At 36.6% G+C, this 22025-nt stretch overlaps 1 protein-coding gene and 1 pseudogene across 9 annotated transcripts in view; both read left to right on the plus strand.

The window, feature by feature from the left end:
• The window catches only part of LOC144319118 (phospholipid-transporting ATPase ABCA3-like), a 194698-nt gene that overhangs the window by 89742 nt on the left and 82931 nt on the right, over window positions 1–22025 (plus strand). For 8 of the 9 annotated variants that reach the window (XR_013385020.1, XR_013385019.1, XM_077906913.1 and 5 more), the window contains 3 exons: window positions 1763–1918; window positions 2230–2440; window positions 5021–5171. Coding sequence is in view for 7 of the 9 variants with exons in the window: in XM_077906913.1 (XP_077763039.1) it covers window positions 1763–1918; window positions 2230–2440; window positions 5021–5171 (518 nt within the window). In the remaining 2 variants the exon portion in view is untranslated. The remainder of the gene's footprint in view (window positions 1–1762; window positions 1919–2229; window positions 2441–5020; window positions 5172–22025) is intronic. The other variant, XM_077906914.1, reaches the window with a different exon arrangement.
• On the plus strand, window positions 5216–8123 carry LOC144319121 (small ubiquitin-related modifier 1 pseudogene; annotated as a pseudogene).

The raw sequence follows: 22025 nt of genomic DNA on the forward strand, positions 1-22025 counted from the left end.
AGGCTCCACAGCTCCTCCTGCAGTTCTGCTCGACTTCCCTGCCAAGTGCTTTTCCATCGGGGAAGAATTGGTGCAGATTCTTAAAGTCCTGGCTTCTCCAGGGCTGGGCTTTCCTGTCCCAGAGACTTTTGCCGCTCAGCTTTAGCCCGGCTCCTCATGGTGCCCCTCTCCCACTTAATTCTTTATTTTATTTTTTTCTGTCTTCCTACCTTGCTAGAAGCGACAGCCCTTCTCTCTGTAGCTTTCTGGCTGTTCTCTATAAATCTCAGGTCTGAATCCGGATAATTTTTATTGATCAACCTTCAAGTTCACTGACCCTTTACTCTATAATTTCTATTCTATTATCTAATGAGCCTTTTATTTTGGTTATTGAAATTTTTTAGTTTTAAGATTTTCACTAACTTCTTCTTTATTTTGTTGATACTTTCTAGTTTAATTCCAGCATCTGTGCCATCCTGACATTGATATCTGCTGATTGTCTTTTCCTAAGTGAGTTGAGATTTTTGTGATTCTTTGTGTGCCAGGTAATTTTTGTTTTTATCCTGGATGTTTTCAAAAGTAAATCATGAGACTTCATCTTATTTATCTGTGGACTATGGTTTTAGTGTCAGCTTCAAAGTCTTTGCAGTGATATTCCAGGCTCTCCCTTGTATGTTACTCAGTAATTCACATATGGGTAGAGGTTTACTAATTAGCATAATTCTTAAAGTTTGGTATGCTAATTAGGATTAGATCCATATATATAAATGATGGGGTAAACATGAGTTCATAAATAACTTTACAGTCATACTTTCCTGCTCCTCTCTTCTGTTATATCTCCAGTATTTTCTAGTTCCTGAAAATTCCTTTCTCAGTCCTCTAGCAGAAACTGCCCACTTTTAAAAAAAAAAAGAGAGAAAGAAAGAAAAGAAATTGCCCAGTTTCATGATTGTGCCACAATCAAGTAGCTGACTGGGTGGTAAAAAGCAACTGGGTTTGACCCTCTCCTGTTGGAGCCATGGCTCTACTTAAGTGAGAAGATTCCTTTCCCTCAGAATTTTGGCTTTTACAGGATTCCCTTTCCTTTCTGTTCTTGCCACCATCACTGCCACAAGGCTCCTAATGGGTTGGAGCAAGACTCCTAATGGGTTCCTTTTTTATTTAAAAAAATAAATAAAAGGGAATTGACCCTCCCACCTCCCACACTCTCTCAGAGCTTTATGAGTTTTTTGTTTTTTTTGTTTTTGTTTTTCTTTTCCATTCCTCAAACCAGAACTAAAGAATTTCTCCTCATTCTCAATTCTATCTGCATTACCATGCTTTGGATTACTTTGTGTTCAGGCTAAGAGGATACACAAGGGGGAAAATGGTAAACCCAATGCTGGGTCAGTGGTACTTCAAAATATGGTATTCTGTTCCAACTTCTGATGTTTACTTTTTATAGTTCTCCAGGTTTAATAATTGAGTTCAGTGGGAAATGAAGGGGGGGGTGGTTTACTCCATCATGCCTAGAAAATAGAGATGTTTCTTTTCTCTTTCCATTCCTGAGTTCCAGATGTCTATAAATCTGAGAATAAACTCTTTCCTTAGGAGCTCTCCTTTAAAGGGAGGCAATGTGAAGAAGGCACTATGTAGCTGATGTGTGAAAAGAGATGGGATAAGTATTTTTTACACTGGAAAGAAATTTCATTTATCTACATAGATGTACAAAGAAAGCTATGATCTAAACACTTTACAAGGATAAAGTTGGATGCATCATGTAAATTCTGCCTCCTCTTTTTAGGTTAAAAGAATATATCAAAACATGTATTCTATGGAAATTGACCATATGCTGTCTACTTTTAACCTGCTAGAAAAGCGTGATACACTTTCAAAGGCACTGAGTGGAGGAATGAAGCGCAAACTCTCCATCATCATAGCACTTATGGGGGGCTCCCAGGTATTAAAGAAAAGAGAGAGAAAAGAGGGGGTTGAGGAGGCATTAACCATGGGTTCCTTCCAACTAATCTAGAAAACTCAGCTGACAAAAACCTGAGAGTTGATATGAATCTTAAAGGAATTCTGCCAATGATAGAAGGAATTTGCCTTTTTTGGCTCAATTGTCATAACATGGTTTGGGATTTTTTTTTTCTCGAGGATTTTTTCACTATATTTAGTCTAGATTTTGTATCTTAGCTTAAGTGTGTTCCTGTCAAAGAGCAATTATGACACCAGTAGCCTAGAATGTCATATAATTCTTCTGGTTTTTAGGTAGTGTTACTTGATGAACCATCATCTGGTATGGACCCAGTCTCAAGGAGAGCCACCTGGGAGCTCCTTCAGCGGTATAAACAGAATCGTACCATCTTATTGACCACTCACTCCATGGATGAAGCTGATCTCCTGGGTGACCGCATTGCCATCATGGTCAGGGGGACCCTGCAGTGCTGTGGCTCTTCTGTCTTCCTGAAACAAACATATGGTTGGTTCTCTATCCCTTTGCTCATTCTTGTGATATTGATGTCTTAGTGATATTCTTCTACATGATTTTAATGATATATTGTCAGTATAGCCAAAACATCAGTGACTCCCTCTGTCCTACTAATTAGATTTCGGTGATTCTAATTGTTTTTTTTTTTTTTTTTATGATAGTCACACACAGAGAGAGAGAGAGGCAGAGACACAGGCAGAGGGAGAAGCAGGCTCCATGCACCGGGAGCCCGATGTGGGATTCGATCCCAGGTCTCCAGGATCGCGCCCTGGGCCAAAGGCAGGCATCAAACCGCTGCGCCACCCAGGGATCCCTCTAATTGGTTTTTAAGGCCCTTTGCAACTTAGATATTCCTTATATATATTTATTGTTTGTTCTCTAAGACATACATTAAGACTCACAAAATACTTTTATCAACCTACAAAGGCCATCCTTATTTCTCCCACTTTACACCTACTGACAGTTTTCTTTGTCCCTAGAATACAGTTGTGTCCAAATAGATTTATGTGTTGAGTAATTAATTGTTTGATGAGGAGAGGAAATGACTAATTTCTCATTTGCCAAACAAGTTTTAAATCTCATATGGTGAGATAACTCTAAAATATGATAATTGGCAGTAAGGATACCATACAAGTAGAATAATATAGTCATTGACTTTGATAAGTATAGGACTTTTTTAGGAGATAAAACTGAAACATCAAACAGTTAATTATCAAGGGCTAAAATTATAGTAATAGTAATTCAAAATTGGGTATAAACATAAATGTAGATAAAGATGAACTGCTTCATCATTCATTTATTCAGTATTTGAATTCATTCAACTCACATTATTTACTCTATATTAGTTATTATGGTATCCACTTTACATATCATATTTAATATTCAAAACAACCACCTCATTTTATAGAATGTAAAACTGGGCCCTAGATAAATAAAAAAATGATCTAAAGTCATATTTATATTCCCATTTAGGTATTTCAAAGTTTATGATCGCCTTAGAGGTTTGAGTTTGTACAGTTGACTTGTAATCCAAAATTAGATTTATCTAAACTAATTGTGCTAGGTTATGAGGCATACCATTTAAACAGCTATGCTTTTGATAAATTATTTCTAATTTCTAATAGCATTCACTACTGTTACTAATTTCTGATAAAATAGTACATAATACACAACTAGGTATTTTAAAAGATATAATACTTTGGGATGTTCCAGTCCCTTCTTATATGCTAAATTTTAAATATACTTAAATTGCTTCTTACATCTTAATCAAAAGCCTGAGATTTTTGTTTGCTTCTTTAATGGCATAGGAAATTCCATGTTGTTATTAGCATTCAACTCTCACTTAACAACCCCACTTCTCTGCTAAAGGAGGCATTTTCTTTTCAGTTTTAAGAGCACAATTGTGTCATCATTCCTGAGAAATGAAAAACAATTTACATACCAATTTTTATTTATTTTTATTTTTTTAAAGATTTATTTATTTATTTATTCATAGAGATGCAGAGAGAGAGAGGCAGAGACACAGGCAGAGGGAGAAGCAGGCTCCATGCAGAGAGCCCGACGCAGGACTCGATCCAGGGTCTCCAGGATCACGCCCTGGGCTGCAGGCGGCGCTAAACCGCTGCGCCACCGGGGCTGCCCTACATACCAATTTTTAAGTAAACTGGTTCCGATAGCTAATAAATAGTGGATAAATCACTTTATTCTCAGGATATAGTTGCCTCTTTGTAAAATGTAATAGTGTCTTCCACACTATAAACCAAGTAGATAAACCAGATTATCTTCTAAGAGATATATATACTTAAAAACCTATAGTCACATTTTTAATCTTAAATAGAAACATAAATGCAAATACAATGACCATTTGTAATGCATATTTAAAATAATGATGGTTTTCTCCAATTCCAGAAAACAATTTCTCTGTATAACAGGGAAAACACTAAATGTAATAGTTCTCTAATTTCTTTGAAATCACTAGTCAGAAATCATATTCTCAGGCTTTTCATGGATCTCTGTCTAAAATTTAACAACTTTCTTTCAACACTTAATATAGCCCTTTTCTGCTTTATTTTTTCCTAACATAGTGTATATTTTAACTTACTCCTCTTTATTAGTATCTGTGTCCTTTTACTAGAAAGTAGCTCTTAAGAAGGCAGAAATTTTGCATGCTTTGTTCACTGATCAATCCTCAGGGCCTAGTTAATGCCTGATACACACTGGACAACCAGTAACAATAAATGAATATTTTTTAAGATTACAGTTTCAAGAGTGATAAGTTGATTACAGGGGCCTTTCTTCATATGTATACTATTTCTGATTATATACACTAAGCTATTATTGTTCACTAAGAAAATTATAGGAGTTATGTTTATTCAATACCTTGGTTCTTGGAACCACATTTGGAAGTTTAAGGCATGAGCCTTCCTTGAGTCATAACAAAGTATCTTGTGACATTCCATGTCTTCTTTGTGGACCTAGGTAACTTGAAAGATGAAGAGCCAAGTTTGGATTTACAAGGAGATTAAAAAGTCTGAAAATGCTTCATGTGGTCTTTTAAATGATTTCTCTCAGGTGCTGGATATCATATAGTCATGGAAAAGGAATCACATTGTGATGTTGAAAAGATCTCAGAAATAATTCATTCTCATATTCCAGATGCCACTGTGGAAAATTTTACTGGAGCTGAATTATCATTTATTCTACCCAAAGAATATACACACAGGTAAAGGGTCAAAGTTCTACATGAATGGTTTGGGTGACCAGAAATCATTTTTAATTTTCTATGTTTAGCAAGGTGAGCAGTAATTTACCAACAAGCCAGTGTCCAATTACAACTGTCAGATGCTGACTAAATTTGAGAAATTCACAACTGAAGATTTCTCTCATTGAACGAGAGGATTGCCTCATACGTTCAAGTTCACAAAAGGCTTACTTGAATTTTTTGTTTATTTAAATTATAGTTAATTAACCTGCAGTATAATATTAGTTTCAGGCATATAGTATTCAGCACTTATACCCAGTGCTTATCACAAGTGCACTCCTTAAACTCCATCACCTCTTTAACCCATCCCTTTAACCACATCCACTCTGGTAACCATCAGTTTGCTCTCTATAGTTAAGGGTCTGTTTCTTGGTTTGCCTCCCTCTCTTTTTTCCCCTTTGCTCATTGTTTGTTTGTTTCTTAAATTCTACATATGCAAAGAATACAAAACATTAATTCCAAAGGATGCATGCACCCCCCCATGTTTATAGCAGCACTGTCAACAATAGCCAAATTATGGAAACAGCCCAATATCCATTAACAGATGAATGGATAAAGAAAATGTGTGAGAGGAGTTAAGATGGTGGAGGAGTAGGGGAACTCTAAGTTTGTCTTGTCCCTTGAAGCCAACTAGATAAGTTATCAAGTCATTCTGAACACCTGAGGAACCAATTAGAGATCGGAGAAAACAATTTCTACAAGTCTACAAGTAGAAAAGCAACCACCCTCTGGAAGGTAGGAGTTGCAGAGACTTGAATCCAGTGTGATACACCTGAGAATACGGTGGAGAGGAGGGAGCCTGCTTAAGGATGCTACCACAAAGTATTATAAACAGTGGAGTGCAGAATTGGAACTTAACAGAAGTCTGCTACAGTGAGGAATATGCCTGGCCAAAGGTGCTCAGGTGGTGAAGCAGGATGGAATCCCAGGTGTGACAACATTGTCTGAGGTTCCCTGGGGTGGCAAGAAGAACAGGTGGTGTTTGAGTGTGGCAGAGTTCCCAGGCATAGGAACATGGAAGCCAGCTGAGAACAGTGCATCTAAGTGTTGGCTTTCTCCTATGTGTTGCCATAAACTGCAAACCACTGTGCATTTGTGTGACTGCTTTCCTGGGCTGAGTCCAGCAAAAGGTAGAAGCGTGGTGAAACGCACCACCCCAGGATGAACAGTATGGGTCCGCACTCCAGAAGTTCTTAAAATTTGGGGTTTTGGATCTCACATGCCTGAGGTAAATCCTCCATCATAGGCTGGTGAACACAGAGTTCTGATGGAAGCTAAGAGGATGGGGAGTGATTGACTGCTTTTCTGTGAAGACCCACGGAAGAGTGAGGGGTGTGAATTTTCAGCTCCAGGGCTAGAGAACAGGGCACAGCCACATTCATCCCACCCATCAATTGATGAACGCCTTCATGGTGCAAAACAGCGCCTCCTAGTGGAGTCTGGAGCCCCTTACACCAATCCCTGCCTCCCTGAAAACTGGAGGCCCATTTCCATTAAGGCAAGTCCACCTGAGAATCAGTGCAACAGGCACCTCTCCCAGAAGATCAGCACAAACAACTCACGCAAAGTCTACTGATCATAGAGGTCTGCAAAGCTTCAGCTCTTGGGGAAAAAAGTATATAGCATTCTTTGTATTTTTATTCCTTAGCCTTTCATATTTTTTGTTATATTATTTTTTAAATTCTTTTTCTCTTTTTAATTTTTATTTTTATATATACTTTATATATTTTTATATTTTGTTTCCTTTCATTAAATTTATATTTGTGTGTATATATATATGTGTGTGTATGTATGTATGTATGTATATGTGTGTGTGTGTGTGTGTGTATGTGTGTATCTCTTTCTTTTGGGATCTAGTTTCTTTTAACAGACCAAAACACACACAGGATCTAGTTTCTTTTTGTTTGTTACTGTTTTTTTCTTGTATTCTAGACAAAATGATTAGACAAAATGGAGAAATTCACCCCAAAAGAAAGAACAGGAGGTAGTACAGCCAAGGATTTAATCAATATGGATATAAGATGTCTGAACTAGAATTTAAAATAATTATAGAGTCACGGTGTTGTGCTGTGGGGAAGAGACGAATTTGTAAACCCTGGAGCAAGGTTCTGCCTACCTGAGGCTGCTGCTTTGTGGAAACCCTGGATAAGCCACTGTCACCATGTCCGACCAGGAGGCAAACCTTCAACTGAGGACTTGGGGGATAAGTAGGAAGGAGAATACATTAAACTGAAAGTCATTGGACAGGATAGCAGTGAGATTGACTTATTCAAAGTGAAAATGACAACACATCTCAAGAAACTCAAAGAATCATACTGTCAAAGACAGGGAGTTCCAGTGAATTCACTCAGGTTTCTCTTTGAAGGTCAGAGAGTTGCTGATAATCACACTCCAAAAGAACTGGGAATGGAAGAAGAAGATATGGTTGAAGTTTATCAGGAACAAACAGGGGGACATTCAACGATTTAGATATTCTTTTTATTTTTTCTTTACCCTCAAACCTTTCTTATTTTTAAAAATAGTTCTTTTGTAATGTGTTCAAAACAGAATTGAAAACTGGCAGCCCATCTCTTTAAAACATCTGGCAATTTGAATTCTAGTGCCCATTATTGATTATCACTTGTTTTCATTGTGCTGATTTTTGGTGACAAAACCTCAGCCCCTTTCATATTGCCCTTTCCTTTTTAAAAATTACATGTGTGCACAGAGAGGCCACCTTTTCCAGGACTGTGCATTTTCAGGCTTGTGATAAGAACGACCAATACAGGTGTTCATGATGACTTTCCAATTGGCCCTGAAGTTCTAGCACACCCCTGGATTGTGACTTTCAGTGGGAGATGGAAGTTTTTCAGAGAACTGAAAATGAGAAAGTGGGAAAATGGGAAAATGACCATTCCTTAACTTGAAGCTTCTTTTAAAAGTTAAGGATCTGAACCAAAGGAAGAGAAATATCAGGCTGGAGTAGAGAAGACAGAGATAATGAGAGTAAATGACTAATTCCAAAGATGGCTTCACTGAAGAGAAAGCATTTTAAGATAAAAAGTCTTGTCAGAAGATCCCATAAAAGTTCTAATTTTCATTAGCAGTTAATAAAGCTATTCATGCAGAAGTGTATTCAATAGAACACTGCTCTTTTTATTTTATTTGTACTTTTTGGCCTGGGATATGGATTTTAAATGGACATTGTCTATACCAGCTTCATTAAAATAAACAAAATATTTGTAAAAACTGTAAAATATATATATAAAAACAAATATAAAGATACTAGCTGAGGTTGAAAACATAGAAGACACTAGAGAATCCCTTACTAGAGTGAGAAAAGAACTAAAATCTAGTCAGGCTGAAATTAAAAATGCCACTATTGAGAATCAGTTCCAAGTGAAGACCAAAATAACCAGGCTGAACAAAACAGAAGAGTGAATCAGTAACCTAGAAAACAAAATTATGGAAAATAAGGAAACTAAAAAGAAGAAGGAAAGAAAACTATTAGATCACAAAGGTAGACTTAGGGAACCCAGCAATTCCATAAAGCAAAGTAATATCCATATTATAGGAGTACTAGAAGATGAAGAGTGGGAAATAGGGGAAGAAGGTTTATTTGACCAAATTATATTTGAGAGCTTCCCTAATCTGGGTAAGGAAACACACATTTAAGTTCAGGAAGCACAGAGAACTACCCTTAAAAAAACAATAGGGCAGCCCCGGTGGCTCAGCGGTTTAGCACTGCCTTCCGCCCAGGGCCCAATCCTGGAGACCTAGGATCGAGTCCCACATCGGGCTCCCTGCATGGAGTCTGCTTCTCCCTCTGCCTGTGTCTCTGCCTCTGTGTGTGTATGTGTGTGTGTGTGTGTCTCATGAATAAATAAGTAAAATCATTTTTTAAAATCAACAAAAATAGATGAACACCTCAACATATTATAGTGAAAGTTGCAAATTACAAGATAAAGAGAAAAATCCTGAAAGTAGCTTGGAAGTGAGGTCCTAAACCTACAAGGGTAGATAGATAAGGCTGGCAGCAAACCTGTCCACAGAAACCTGGCAGGCCAGAAAGGACTGATATGATATAGTCATCATGCTTAATGGGAAAAATATGAAGCCAAGAATACTTTATCCAACAAGGCTGTCGTTCAGAACAGAAGGAGAGAGAGAGTTTCCAAGACAAAAACTTAAAGGAATTTGTGAACACTAAATCCTTCAGGAAGTATTAAGAGATATTTAATATAAATATCTTTAATATGTATTTAATTAACATTTATTAATATTTTATATAGTTTTATATATGTAATACATAAAACATTTCATATATTGTATATTTAAAATAAAATATTGAAGCGAGAGACCAAAAGTAACAAAGACTAGAAAGGAACAATCTACAGGAGCAATGACTTTACAGGTAATACAATAGCACTAAATTCATATCTTTCAATAATTATTCTAAGTGTAAATAGATTAAATGTTCCAGTCAAAAGGCATATTAGAGTATCTATGGATTATAAAAACAAGACTTATCAATATGCTACTTACAAGAGACTCATTTTAGATACAAAGATACCTCCAGATTGAAAGTGAGGGGATGGAGAACCATTTATCATGCTAATGGACATGAAAAGGAAGATGGAGTACCCATCCTTATATCAGAAAACCTAGATTTTAAACCAAAGAATGTAATAAGAGATGAAGAACATATTATTATAAAGGGTCCTATCCAACAAGAAGATCTAGCAATTGTAAATATTTATGCCCCTAACTTGGGAGCACCCAAATATATGTCAATTAATAAACATTTAAAAACTTATAATAGTACAATAATAGAGGATTTTAACACCCCACTCACAGAAATGGACAGATATCTAAGTAGAAGATCAACAAAGAAACAAGAGCTTTGAATGACTCACTGGGCCAGATGGACTTAATAGATATATTCAGAACCTTTCATCCTAAAAAGGAGAATACACATTCTTTTCAAGTGCACATGGAAAATTTTATAGAATAGATCACATACTGGGTGACAAATCAGGTCTCAATTGGTACAACTTGATTGAGATTATACCATATATATTTTCAGACCACAATTCTATGAAATTTGAAGTAAACCACAAGAAGAAATTTGTAAGAACCACAAATACTTAAGGTTAAAGAACATCCTACTAAAGAATGAGTGAGTCAATCAGGAAATTAAAGGAGAATTTTAAAAGTATATGGGAGGAAATGAAAATGAAAACATGACAGTTCAAAATCTTTGGGATGCAGCAAAGGCATATATAGAAATACAGTAGTATATTAAGAGTATATAGAAATACAGGCCTTCCTCAAGAAGCAAGAAAAGTCTCAAACACACAACCTAACCAACACCTAAGGAGCTGGAAAAAGAATAGAAAATAAAGCCTAAATCCAATAGGAAAAGAGAAATAATAAAGATCAGAGAAGAAATCAATGGTGTAGAAATTTAAAAATAGCAGAACAGATTGATAAAAGTAGGAGCTGGTTCTTTGAAAGAACTAATAAGATTGATAAACCTCTAGCCAGACTTACCAAAAAGAAAAGAGAAAGAACTAAATAAAATCATGAATGAAAGAAGAGAGATCACAATGAACACCAAAGAAATACAATTATAAGAGAATATTATGAGCAATTATATGCCAATAAATTAGGCAATCTGGAAGAAAGGGATGCCTTCCTTAAAACATATAAACAAAACACTGAAATAGGAAGAATAGAAAATCTGAACAGACCCATAACTGGCATAGAAATTCAATCAGTAATCAAGAAACTCCCAATGAACAAGACTCCGGGGCCAGATGGCTTCCCAGGAGAATTCTGCCAAACATTTAAAGAAAAATTAATATCTGTTCTCTGAAATTATTCCAAAAAATAGAACTGGAAGGAAAAATTCCAAGCTCATTCTACGAGGCTGGCATTACTTTGATCCCCAAACCAAAGACCCTACCAAAAAGGGAATCACAGACCCCATTCCTGATGAACATGGACCAAAAATTCTACAAGGATACTATCTAATAGTATCCAACAATACATTGAAAGGATTATTCCAAGTAGTATTTATTTGTGGCCTGAAGGGGTGGTTCAACATCCGCAAATCAATATGATACACCACACTAGTAAAACAAAGGAGAAAAACTGTATCATCCTCTCAATACATGCAGAAAAAGCATTTAACAAAATACTGCATCTTTTCTTGATACAAACCCTCTGAACAAAGTAGGGATAGATGGACCATACCTTAACATCATAGAAACCATATACAAAAAAAAAAAAAAAAAAAAACAGCAAATATCTTCCTCAATGGGGAAAACCTGAGAGCTTTTCCCCTAAGTTCAAGAACAAGAATGTCTATTCCCACCACTGTTGTTCAACATAGTACTGATAGTCCTAACCTCAAGCAGCCCAACAAAAAGAAATAAAAGGCATCCATATTGTCAAGGAAGGAGTCAAATTTCACTCTCCACAGATGACATGGTCCTATGTAGAAACCTCAAAAGACTCCACAAAAAATTTCCCAGAACTGATACATGAATTCACCAATGTTGCAGGATATAAAGTCAGCATATAAAAATCTGTTGCATTTCTTTTTTTTTGAGATTTTATTTGTTATTTGACAGAGCACAAGCTGGTGGAGCAGCAGGCACAGGGAGAGGGAGAAGCAGGCACCCACTGAGCAAGGAGCCCAAATAAGACTTAATACCAGGACCCTGGGGTCATGACCTGAGATGAAGGCAGATACTTAACTCACTAAGCCACCCAGGAACCCCTGGAATAACAGATATTGTTAAAATATCTATGGTACTCAAAGCAGTCTACACATTCAGTGCAATCCCTATTAAAATAACACCAGCATTTTTCACAGAGCTAGAATAAATCCTAAAATTTGTGGAATCACAAAAGACTCCAAATAGCCAAAGGAATGTTGAAAAAGAAAACCAATGCTGGAGGCACCACAGTTCCAGACTTCAAGCTGTATTACAAAGCTCCAGTCATCACCGTATGGTACTGGCAAAAACACATAGATCAATGGAACAGAATAGACAACTTAGAAGAGGACTCTCAACTCTCTAGTCAACTAATCTGCAAAGCAGGAAAGAATATCCAGTGGAAAAGACAGTCTCTTCAACAAATGGTATGGGGAAAATTAGACAGCCATATGCAGAAGAATAAAACTGGACCTCTTTCTTACCATACACCAAAGTAGACCCAAAATGGATGAAAGATCTAAAAGTTAGGCAGGAAACCATCAAAATCCTACAGGAGAACACAGGCAGCAACCTCTTTGACCTTGGTCACAGCAACTTCTTGCTAGACACATTTCCAAAGGTAAGGGAAACAAAAACAAAAATGAACTATTGGGACTTCATCAAGATAAAAAGCTTCTGCACAGCAAAGGATACCATCAACAACACTAAAAGGCAACCTACAGGTGGAAAGAGCCACAATGTCCTTTGACAGCTGAGTGGATAAATATGTGAGATATATATAGATATAGATGGATGGATGGATGGATGGATGGATAGGTAGATAGATAGATAGATAGATAGATAGATAGATAGATAGATAGATAGATAGATGATAGATACACAAGGGAATATTACTCAGCCATCAGAAAGATAAATACCTACCATTTACATTGACATGGATGGAACTGAAGGGTATTAATGCTAAGTGAAATGAGTCAATCAGAGAAAGACAATTATCATATGGTTTCACTCATATGTGGAATATAAGAACTAGTGAAAGGAGCCATAAGGGAAGGGAAGGGGGGAAATTGGCGAAAAATTAGAGAGGAAGATAAGCCACAAGCAGCTCTAACTCTGGGAAACAAAGGGTTGCAGAAGGGAAGGTTGATGGGGGGATAGGGTAACTAGGTGACAGGCATTAAGGAGGGCACAGGACGAGATGAGCACTGGGTGTTACACTATATGTTGGCAAATTGAATTTAAATAAAGCATTGAAAAAATAAACAGTAAATAATAAAAAGGCAACCTACGAAATGGGAGAAGATATTCACAAATGAAATATCATATAAAGGACTAGGTCCAAAATCTATAAAGAACTTAACCAAACTCAGCAACCAAAAAACAAATCCAGTCAAGAAATGGGCAGAAGACATGACCCGACCTTTCTCCAAGGAAGACATCCAGGTAGCTAACAGATGCATGAAAAAATACTCAACACTCACTCAGCATCAGGGAAATACAAATCAAAACTATAATGAGATACCATCTCACACTGGTCAAAATGGCTAAAATCCATACACAAGAAACAACAGGTGTTGGTGAAGATGTGGAGAAAGGGGAACCCTCTTGCACTGTTGTGGAATGCAAACAGGTGCAGCCACTCTGGAAAACAGTATGGAGGTTCCTCAAAAAAGTTAAAAATAGAGCTACCCTACAACCAGCAACTGCATTACTGGGCATTTATCCAAAGGACAGAAGCATAGTGATTCAAAGGATCACGTGCACCCCAATGTTTATAACAACAGCAATGTCCACAATAGCTAAAATATCAAAAAAAGTCTAGATGTTCATTGACAGGTAAATGGATAAAGAAAAAGTAGTATACACACACACACACACACACACACACACACACATACACACACTGGAATATTACCTAGCCATCAAAAAGAATGGAATCAGGGATCCCTGGGTGGCTCAGCGCTTTGGCGCCTGCCTTTGGCCCAGGGCATGATTCTAGAGTCCCGGGATCGAGTCCCGCATGGGGCTCCTGGCATGGAGCCTGCTTCTCCCTCCTCCTGTGTCTCTGCCTCTCTCTCGCTCTCCCTATGTCTATCATAAATAAATAAATAAATCTTAAAAAAAAGAATGAAATCTTGCTATTGGCAATGGCACAGATGGAACTAGGAGTTATTATGCTAAGCAATATAAGTCATTCAAATACCATATGATTTCTTTTGTATGTATGATTTAAGAAATAAAACAGATGAACATAATGGAAGGGAAAGAAAAATTAAATAAGGTAAAACCAGAGAGAGGCGGGGATCCCTGGATGGCTCAGTGGTTTAGTGCCGGACTTTGGCCCAGGGTGTGATCCTGGAGTCCCGGGATCAAGTCCCGCATCAGGCTCCCTGTGTGGAACCTGCTTCTCCCTCTGCCTGTGTCTCTGTCTCTGCCTCTCTCTCTCTCTCTCTCTTCCTCTTTCTGTTTCTCTCATGAATAAATAAAATCTTTTTAAAAAATAGAGGCAAATCATAAATTCTTACTATAGGAACAAAACTGAGGGTTGCTGGAGGGGAGGTGGGTGAGAGGATAGGTTAAATGGATAATGAATATTAAGGAGAGCACTTGATGTAATGAGCACTGAATGTTATATGCAACTGATGAATCACTAAGTTCTACTCTTGAAACTAATAAAACACAATATGTTAAATAAGTTGAACGTAAAACAAAAATGCTTCCATCTTCCTGAATGTTGTTAGTTGAAAGATGCTTTCTAAAACAAACAAACAAACAAACAAAATGTGGTGTATATCTATGCCACATAATATTTCCAAAAAGGAAGAGTGAAATATTGCCATTTGCAGTGATGTGGATGGAGTTAGTATTATGTTGAGTCAGTCATAGAAATAAATCAAAGAGAGACAAATACCATATGTTTCACTCATTTGCAAATTTTAAGAAACAAAAACATAGAGGAAAAACAAAAGAGGGGCTAACCAAGAAACACGTTTTTTTTACTATTTAAATTCAATTTGCCAACATATAGTACATCATTAGTTTCAGATGTAGTTTTCAATAATTCATCAGTTGCATATAACACCAAGAAACAGACTCTTAACTATAGAGAACAAACTGAGGGTTACTGGAGGGGAGGTGGACAGGAGGATGGGTTAAAGCAGTGATGGGTATTAAGGAGTACACTTGTATGTTGAACATTGGATGTTGTATGTAAGTGATGAATCACTAAATTCTGCACATGAAACTAATATTACACTGTTAACTAAGTGGAATACAAATTAAAGTGTGAAAAATGAAATTTAATAGATTAATGAAAAAAAGATTGTATCTCTGTGGTGTTGTTATTTCTCCTCTCATTTGTGATTTTGAGTCTTTTTTTCTTTTTGTTAAGTCTGGCTAGCTGTTTATCAATCTTATTTTTTTCATAGACCCAGTACCTGGTTTCATTGGTCTGTTCTGTTGTTTGTTTGGGTTTTGTTTTGTTTTCGCTTCTATGTCATTTATTTCTGGTCTGATCTCTATTTTTTTCTTTTTTCTAGTAGCTTTAGGCTTGGTTTGTTGTTCTTTTTCTAGCCCCTTTAGGTGTACAGTTAGATTGCTTATTTGAGATTTTTCTTGTTTCTTGAGGTAGACCTGTATTGCTGTATACTTCCAACTTAGGACCACTTTTGCTGCATCCCAAAGTTTGGGGACCATAATGTTTTCATTTTTGTTTCCATGTATTTTTTTATTTTTTATTTTATTTCATGATTTACCCATTCATCGTTTAGTAGCATGTTGTTTAACCTCTATGTACTTGTGCTCTTTCCAGATTTTTTTTATTGTGGTTGACTTCTAGTTTCATAGTGTTGTGGTAGAAAATATCCATGGTATGGTTTCAATCATTTTGTGTTTCTTGAGGCCTGCTTTGTGACCTAATATGTTATCTATTCTGGAGAATTTTCCCTGTGCACCTGAAAAAATATGTATTCTGTTTTAGGATGGAATGTTCTGAATATATCTGTTAAGTCTGTCTGGTACAATGTGTCATTCAATGCCAATGTTTCCTTGGTTATTTTCTGTTTAGATAGATCCATTGACATAATTGGGGTGTTAAAGTCCCCTACTGTTAATGTATTATTATTAATTAGTTCCTTTATGTTATTAATTCTTTATATACTTGGGTGCTCCCATGTTGGGTACATAAATATTTATATTGTTATGTCTTCTTTGAGGATTGTCCCCTTTATGATTATATAGTGTGCTTCTTTGTCTCTCATTACAATCTGTTTTAAGGTCTAGTTTATCTGATAAGTATTGTTATTCTGGCTTTTTTTTTACATCTATTTGCATGATAAATGTTTCTCCATTCCCTCTTGTTTGATCAATTAGACCATTGAGGTCTAAAATGGGTCTCTTGTAGGCAGCATATAGATGGGTCTTGTTTTCTTATCCATTCTGACATCCTATGTCTTTTCACTGGAGCATTTAGTACATTGACATTCAAAGTAATTATTGATAGGTACGTATTTATTGCCATTTTATTACTTCTGTGGTCGTCTCTGGATATTTTTCTCTGATACTTCCTTGTCTTTCATGTTTTGCTGATTTTTTTAGTGATATATTTGGATTTTTCTCTTTATTCTTTGTATATTTATAGTCACTTTTTATATATGGTTGCCATTACATTTGTGTATAACATCTTCTGCAAATAGCCGTTTATATTAAGTTGATGGCCATTCAAATTTGAATTCATTCTTTTGTCCACTCTTCCCTCATTTTTACATATATTTTATTAGGTTTATGTTCTTATTGTGTGTAAGTTTCTTGACTGATTTTTACTGAAATACTTATTTTTAAGTTTTGTATTTCTTGACTTTATACTGTCAACTTTGGTCTCTCCTTTTCAGAGTCATCTTTAGTATTTCCTACAGGGCTGGCTTAGTGGTCACAAACTCCTTTAGTTTTTGTTTGTGAAACTCTTTATTTCTCTTATTCTGAATGATAACCTTGCTGAATAGAGTATTCCTGGCTGCAATTTTTCCCATTCAGCACTTTGAATATATCATGCTACTCCCTTCTGGCTTGCCATGTTTCTGTTGAGAAATCTCCAGCCAGTCTTATGGGTTTTCCCTTGTAAGTTAATGACTCCTTTGATCTTGCTGCTTTTAAGATTCTTTTATCTCTATATTTTGTAAATTTAATTGCAGTATGTCTTGGTGTTGGCCTCCTTTTGTTGATTTTGATGGGAGTTCTCTGTGCCTCCTGGATCTGGATGTTTGTTTCCATCCCCAGATTAGGGAAGTTTTTAGCAATTATTTCTTGAAATAAATTTTCTGCTCCCTTTTCTCTTTCTATTTCTTCTGGGACTCCTATAATGTGGATGTTAATACATTTGATGGAGTCACTGAATTCCCTAAGTCTATTCTTATTTTACATAATTCATCTTTCTATCCTTTGTTCAGCTTCATTGTTTTCCATTACTTTGTCTTCTATGTCAGTAATTCATTCCTCTGCCTCCTCCAGCCTTCTGTTCATTGCATGAAGTATGTTTCTAATGTCATTGATTTCACTTTTCATCTCTAGTTGATTCTTTTTTAACTCTTTTATCTCTGTGGTAAGGGTCTCACTGATGTCTTCTATTATTTTCTCAAGCCTAGTGAGTATCCTTAAGATTGTTGCTTTAAATTCTATACAGGGATCATGCTTATATTTGCTTTGCATAGATCTCTGGCTGTGGCCTTATCTTGTTCTTTCATCTGGGAAACATTTTTCTGTCTGGGCATTTGTCTGTCTCTGCCTTTTTCTGTGTGTTAGAAAAGCCAGTTATGTCTCCTGCTCCTGAGAGTAATGGCCTTATGAAGAAGAGGTCATGTAGTGCCCAGGGCCTGGAACTTCAGGGAGCATCTCTAGTGTGTGCTGCACGCACTCTGTTGTCATGTTCTGGCTGCTCTGTCCTCTATCCTTCAAGCCAGTCATCTGCAGAGGCTGTGGCAGTGTTTGGTTCCTGGCCTAACTCTGTTGAGTTTTAACTGGGTTTGCTCTTGTCTGTTTATGAAATGAGGCCTATCACCACTTCCACCAGAACTGAGGCCCTGCAAAACTTCCTGGTCAGGAGACATGGTGTGGACAGGGGTTTGTTCTCATTTTCCGGGAAGAGGCCCACGGGCTGGGACTGAGGCAAGTGTGACTGAGAAGGGCAGTTCCACCAGAGCATGGGGGGTGGGGTTTGGTGTAAGCACATTAGGCAGCCATTGTCCATGCTATGCTCTGATTCCCACAGATTGCTCTGAGTTTATGCTGAGGGGAGGGGAAGCAAAATGGCACCAGCCAGTTCTTTTGTTCCCAGAAAGGTGTCTCTATGAATGTTGCCTCTCAGGGACATGCTCCAAGGAGCAAAAAATCTCCCCACTCCAGGCACTCTTTAGATCACTGTTTTCACACTACATTCCCCCAGGTTGTCTGCCTGCTTTCTTCCAGGAACAATATAGTGCTGTTTGAGCTCTATCGCAGCCAAACCCACTATCCTTTAAAACTCCAAGCTTTAAGCTCCCCTGGTTGCAAGAACTCACAGAATTCAGCCCCTTTCATTACCCAAGCCAGTGGAATTACCATATGCTCCTCTCTCTCTCTCTCTCTCTCTCTCTCTTTCTCTCTCTCTCTATCTCTCTCTCTCTCCCCTTATCTGACACCACAACTCCCTCCCTTCTGCAGCCACAATCTCTTTTTCTCCTAAACCATGTTTCTGCATACCCTGCCTTCTTTGGTGTGGCCTCTTCTCTCCCTTTAGTCATGATGTTTGTTCTGTCGGTCTTCAGGTAATTTTCTGGGGAATTTAAATGATTTGATGGTTACCTAGTTGTGTTCATGGGGTGAGGCAAGCTAAGCATCCTACTCCATTACCATCTTCCTGCTACTGATTTTTTTTTCTGAGGGAGGTGTGCAGTCTAGTGACAGTGGCATGGTAAGTAAGGTCTAGGGAAATATTAAGATGATGAAAGATAAAAGTAGCTTAAATGGCAACTCTTGGAACAAGGGTGATAAGGACACAGAAATCAGGGAGGTTGACCTCAGTAATTAGCCAAATTAAATATAGAAAGGAAACACAGGGATGATAATTCTACCTGGGATTCTCATCTCAGGTAAGACAAATGGAAACTAAGATTACTCATCATTGGCCTTGAGGGAGTGTGCCATTTTCATCTTTTTGTCTAAGATTATTATGACCTAAATATTCCATATATGCAGGGTGGCTGCTATACACAATAGAGATGACAGACTTAGAGGACATTGTTCTACATTTCCATCTGATATAGAGCTCTTTGGTAGAATGAAGGAATTAAAACACAAGGCTTCAGGCAACCAAGATTCTAATTAATGAAAAGAAATAATTATATCCCAGAACAGGAATGAAACAGAAAATTCCCTGTGGGAGCTATATTTATTTAGGAAGTAAATCAAACTTCTTGAGAAGCAGGAGCATAGAACAGAACTGAGGTGGACTTTAATCCTAGTCATGAAGGAGGATAAAGGAAATGAATGAAATTACAACTGTACATTTATTATATGAACTTTAATTCAGCACAGTTAGAAGACAGATATTTTGGAACACCTGGGTGGCTTATTCGTTAAATATCTGCCTTCAGCTCAGGTCATGCTCCTAGAGTCCCAAGATGGAGCCTCACTTCGGACTCCCTGCTCAGCGAAGAGCCTGCTTCTCCCTCTCTCTCTCTCTCGCTCTCTGCCCCTACCCCCATTCGTGCTGTCTCTCACTCCCACTCATTCTCAAATAAATAGAATCTTTTTTAAAAAATTAAAAAAGAAGACAAATATTTTGTTGGGTACTTTTAACACAGTGTAGTAATTATAAATCTGGAAATTCAGAGTATCTCTGAGAGAAACACATTAGAGAAAGTGATTACACTTTACTACATCTGCCCATCCCATATCATAAGTATATAAATGATATCAGAAGAGACCAAGATTAATAAATATATCATCAAGTTAAATAGGAAATACAAGGATTTACAAACATAATATTTCATCATGTGTTCCTACCAAATATTTTGGATATGGAGGAGAGGGAAGACTCAGAAATTAATGGTCACACAGACTAATGTCATCACATTAGATATGGATTTCTAAGCTATAGAGAGTGGATCATAACACAATGTAGAATGCAAATCATGAAGATAGGAAAGAATATATTTACTCAGAATTGATTTTTCTCTAGCAAAATAATTGTAAACCAACTATTGGAAGAGAGGGAGTAAAAACCAACCAGAATAAAACGTCCATAACCCACTTAATTCATGGAACATTTTACTATAGTAGGAAAAGAATAAAATGACAAGGAATTCTTGGTTATTTCCAAGACTTGGAATGATTGTTTAATCATTTATTTGCTTTGTACTGGGCACACTTCTAAATGCTTTACACCTGTGTATTTACTGAAAGAATAAAGAGAAAAACACTTAGAAACAATACTTCTAACCTTACATACCTATATTCCAGTCTATAGAATGTGTCTAACAAAAGTAAACTTGAGATTTTTAAAGAAATTGTGTGTTCTTTGAGATGACCAATGCATTCAGTAAAACTAGTGATACTGTATTTGGAATGAATGAGGTGATATGGATATATCATGACATATTCTACAGATAACATGTCAAAAGAATAAAGACATTATAAACAACCTGATTCAAATAAATCTGATATTTTAGGTGAAATGAGAAAAAAAATTCTTGAAAGATAAAAAGTACCAAAACTGACTCAAGAAAAAATATACCCATCAAAATATCATTAGCATTTTTCAAAGTAGAACAAATAATCCTGAAATTTGTATGGAATCACAGAAGTCTCTGAATAGTCAAATCATTCTTTTAAAAGAACAAAACTGGAAGTATCACAATCCTAGATTTCAAGATATACTACAAAGCTATAGTAATCATTACTGTATGGTACTGACACAAAAGTAGACACACACACATCAGTGAAACACAGTAGAGAGCCAATAAATAAATAATAATAATAAATCCAGCTTATAAGGTCAATTTTCATCTCCAACAAAGGAGCCAAGAATATACAATGGGAAAAAAATCCCTTCAACAAATGGTGCTGGGAAAACTGGACAGTTCCATGCAAAAGAATGAAGCTGGACTGCTTTCTTATACTATACACAGAATAAACTAAAAATGTGGTAAAGACCTAAATGTGAAACCTGAAACCATAAAATTCTAGAAAAAAACACAGGCAATAATCTCCTTGACATCAGCCATAGAAACAATTTTTTAAAGTATATTTCTTTTGGAAAGGGGGGAAAAAAGCAAAATTAAACTATTGGTACTATACCAAAATAAAAAGCTTTTGCACGCTGAAGAAAACCATCAATAAGACAAAAATACAATCCACCAAATGTGAGAAGATATTTGAAAATGACATATCTGATAAGGGGTTGATATCCAAAATATCTGAGGAACTTATATGACTCAATGCCAAAAAAAAAAAAAAATCCATTTAAAAGCGGGCAGAAGATATGAACAGACGTTTCTCCATAGAAAACCTAAAGATGGAAAAAGACATGTGAAAAGATGTTCAACATCACCCATAATCAGGGAAATGCAAATCAAAAACAAAATTAAATATCATCTGACACCTGCCCAAATGGCTAAAATTAAAAACACAAGAAACAACAGGTGTTGGCAAGATGTAGAGAAAAAGGAATAATCACACACTGTTGGTGGGAATGCAAGCAGACACAGCCACTGTGGAAAATAGTATGGAAGTTCCTCAAAAAATTAAATACAGAATTACCATATGGCCCAATAATTCCACCACTGGGTATTTACCCAAAGAAACAAAAGTGCTAATTGGAAAAGATATATGCATCTCTATGTTAATTTCAGCATTATTTATGAATCAAGTTATAGAAGCCACCCAGTGTCCATCAACAGATGAATGGATAAAGGAGGAGGTGTGTGTATAAAAGAAAGAAGAAAAAGGAAGGAAGGGAAGGGAAGAAGGAAGGAAGGAAGGAAGGCAGGAAAGGAAGGAAGGAAGGAAAGAAGGAAAGAAAAGGAATATTACTCAGCCACAAAAAAAGAATGATATCTTGGGATTCCTGGCTGGC

Source organism: Canis aureus, chromosome 8, assembly GCF_053574225.1.
Source record: "Canis aureus isolate CA01 chromosome 8, VMU_Caureus_v.1.0, whole genome shotgun sequence".
In the NCBI taxonomy this organism is placed as follows: Eukaryota; Metazoa; Chordata; class Mammalia; order Carnivora; family Canidae; genus Canis; species Canis aureus.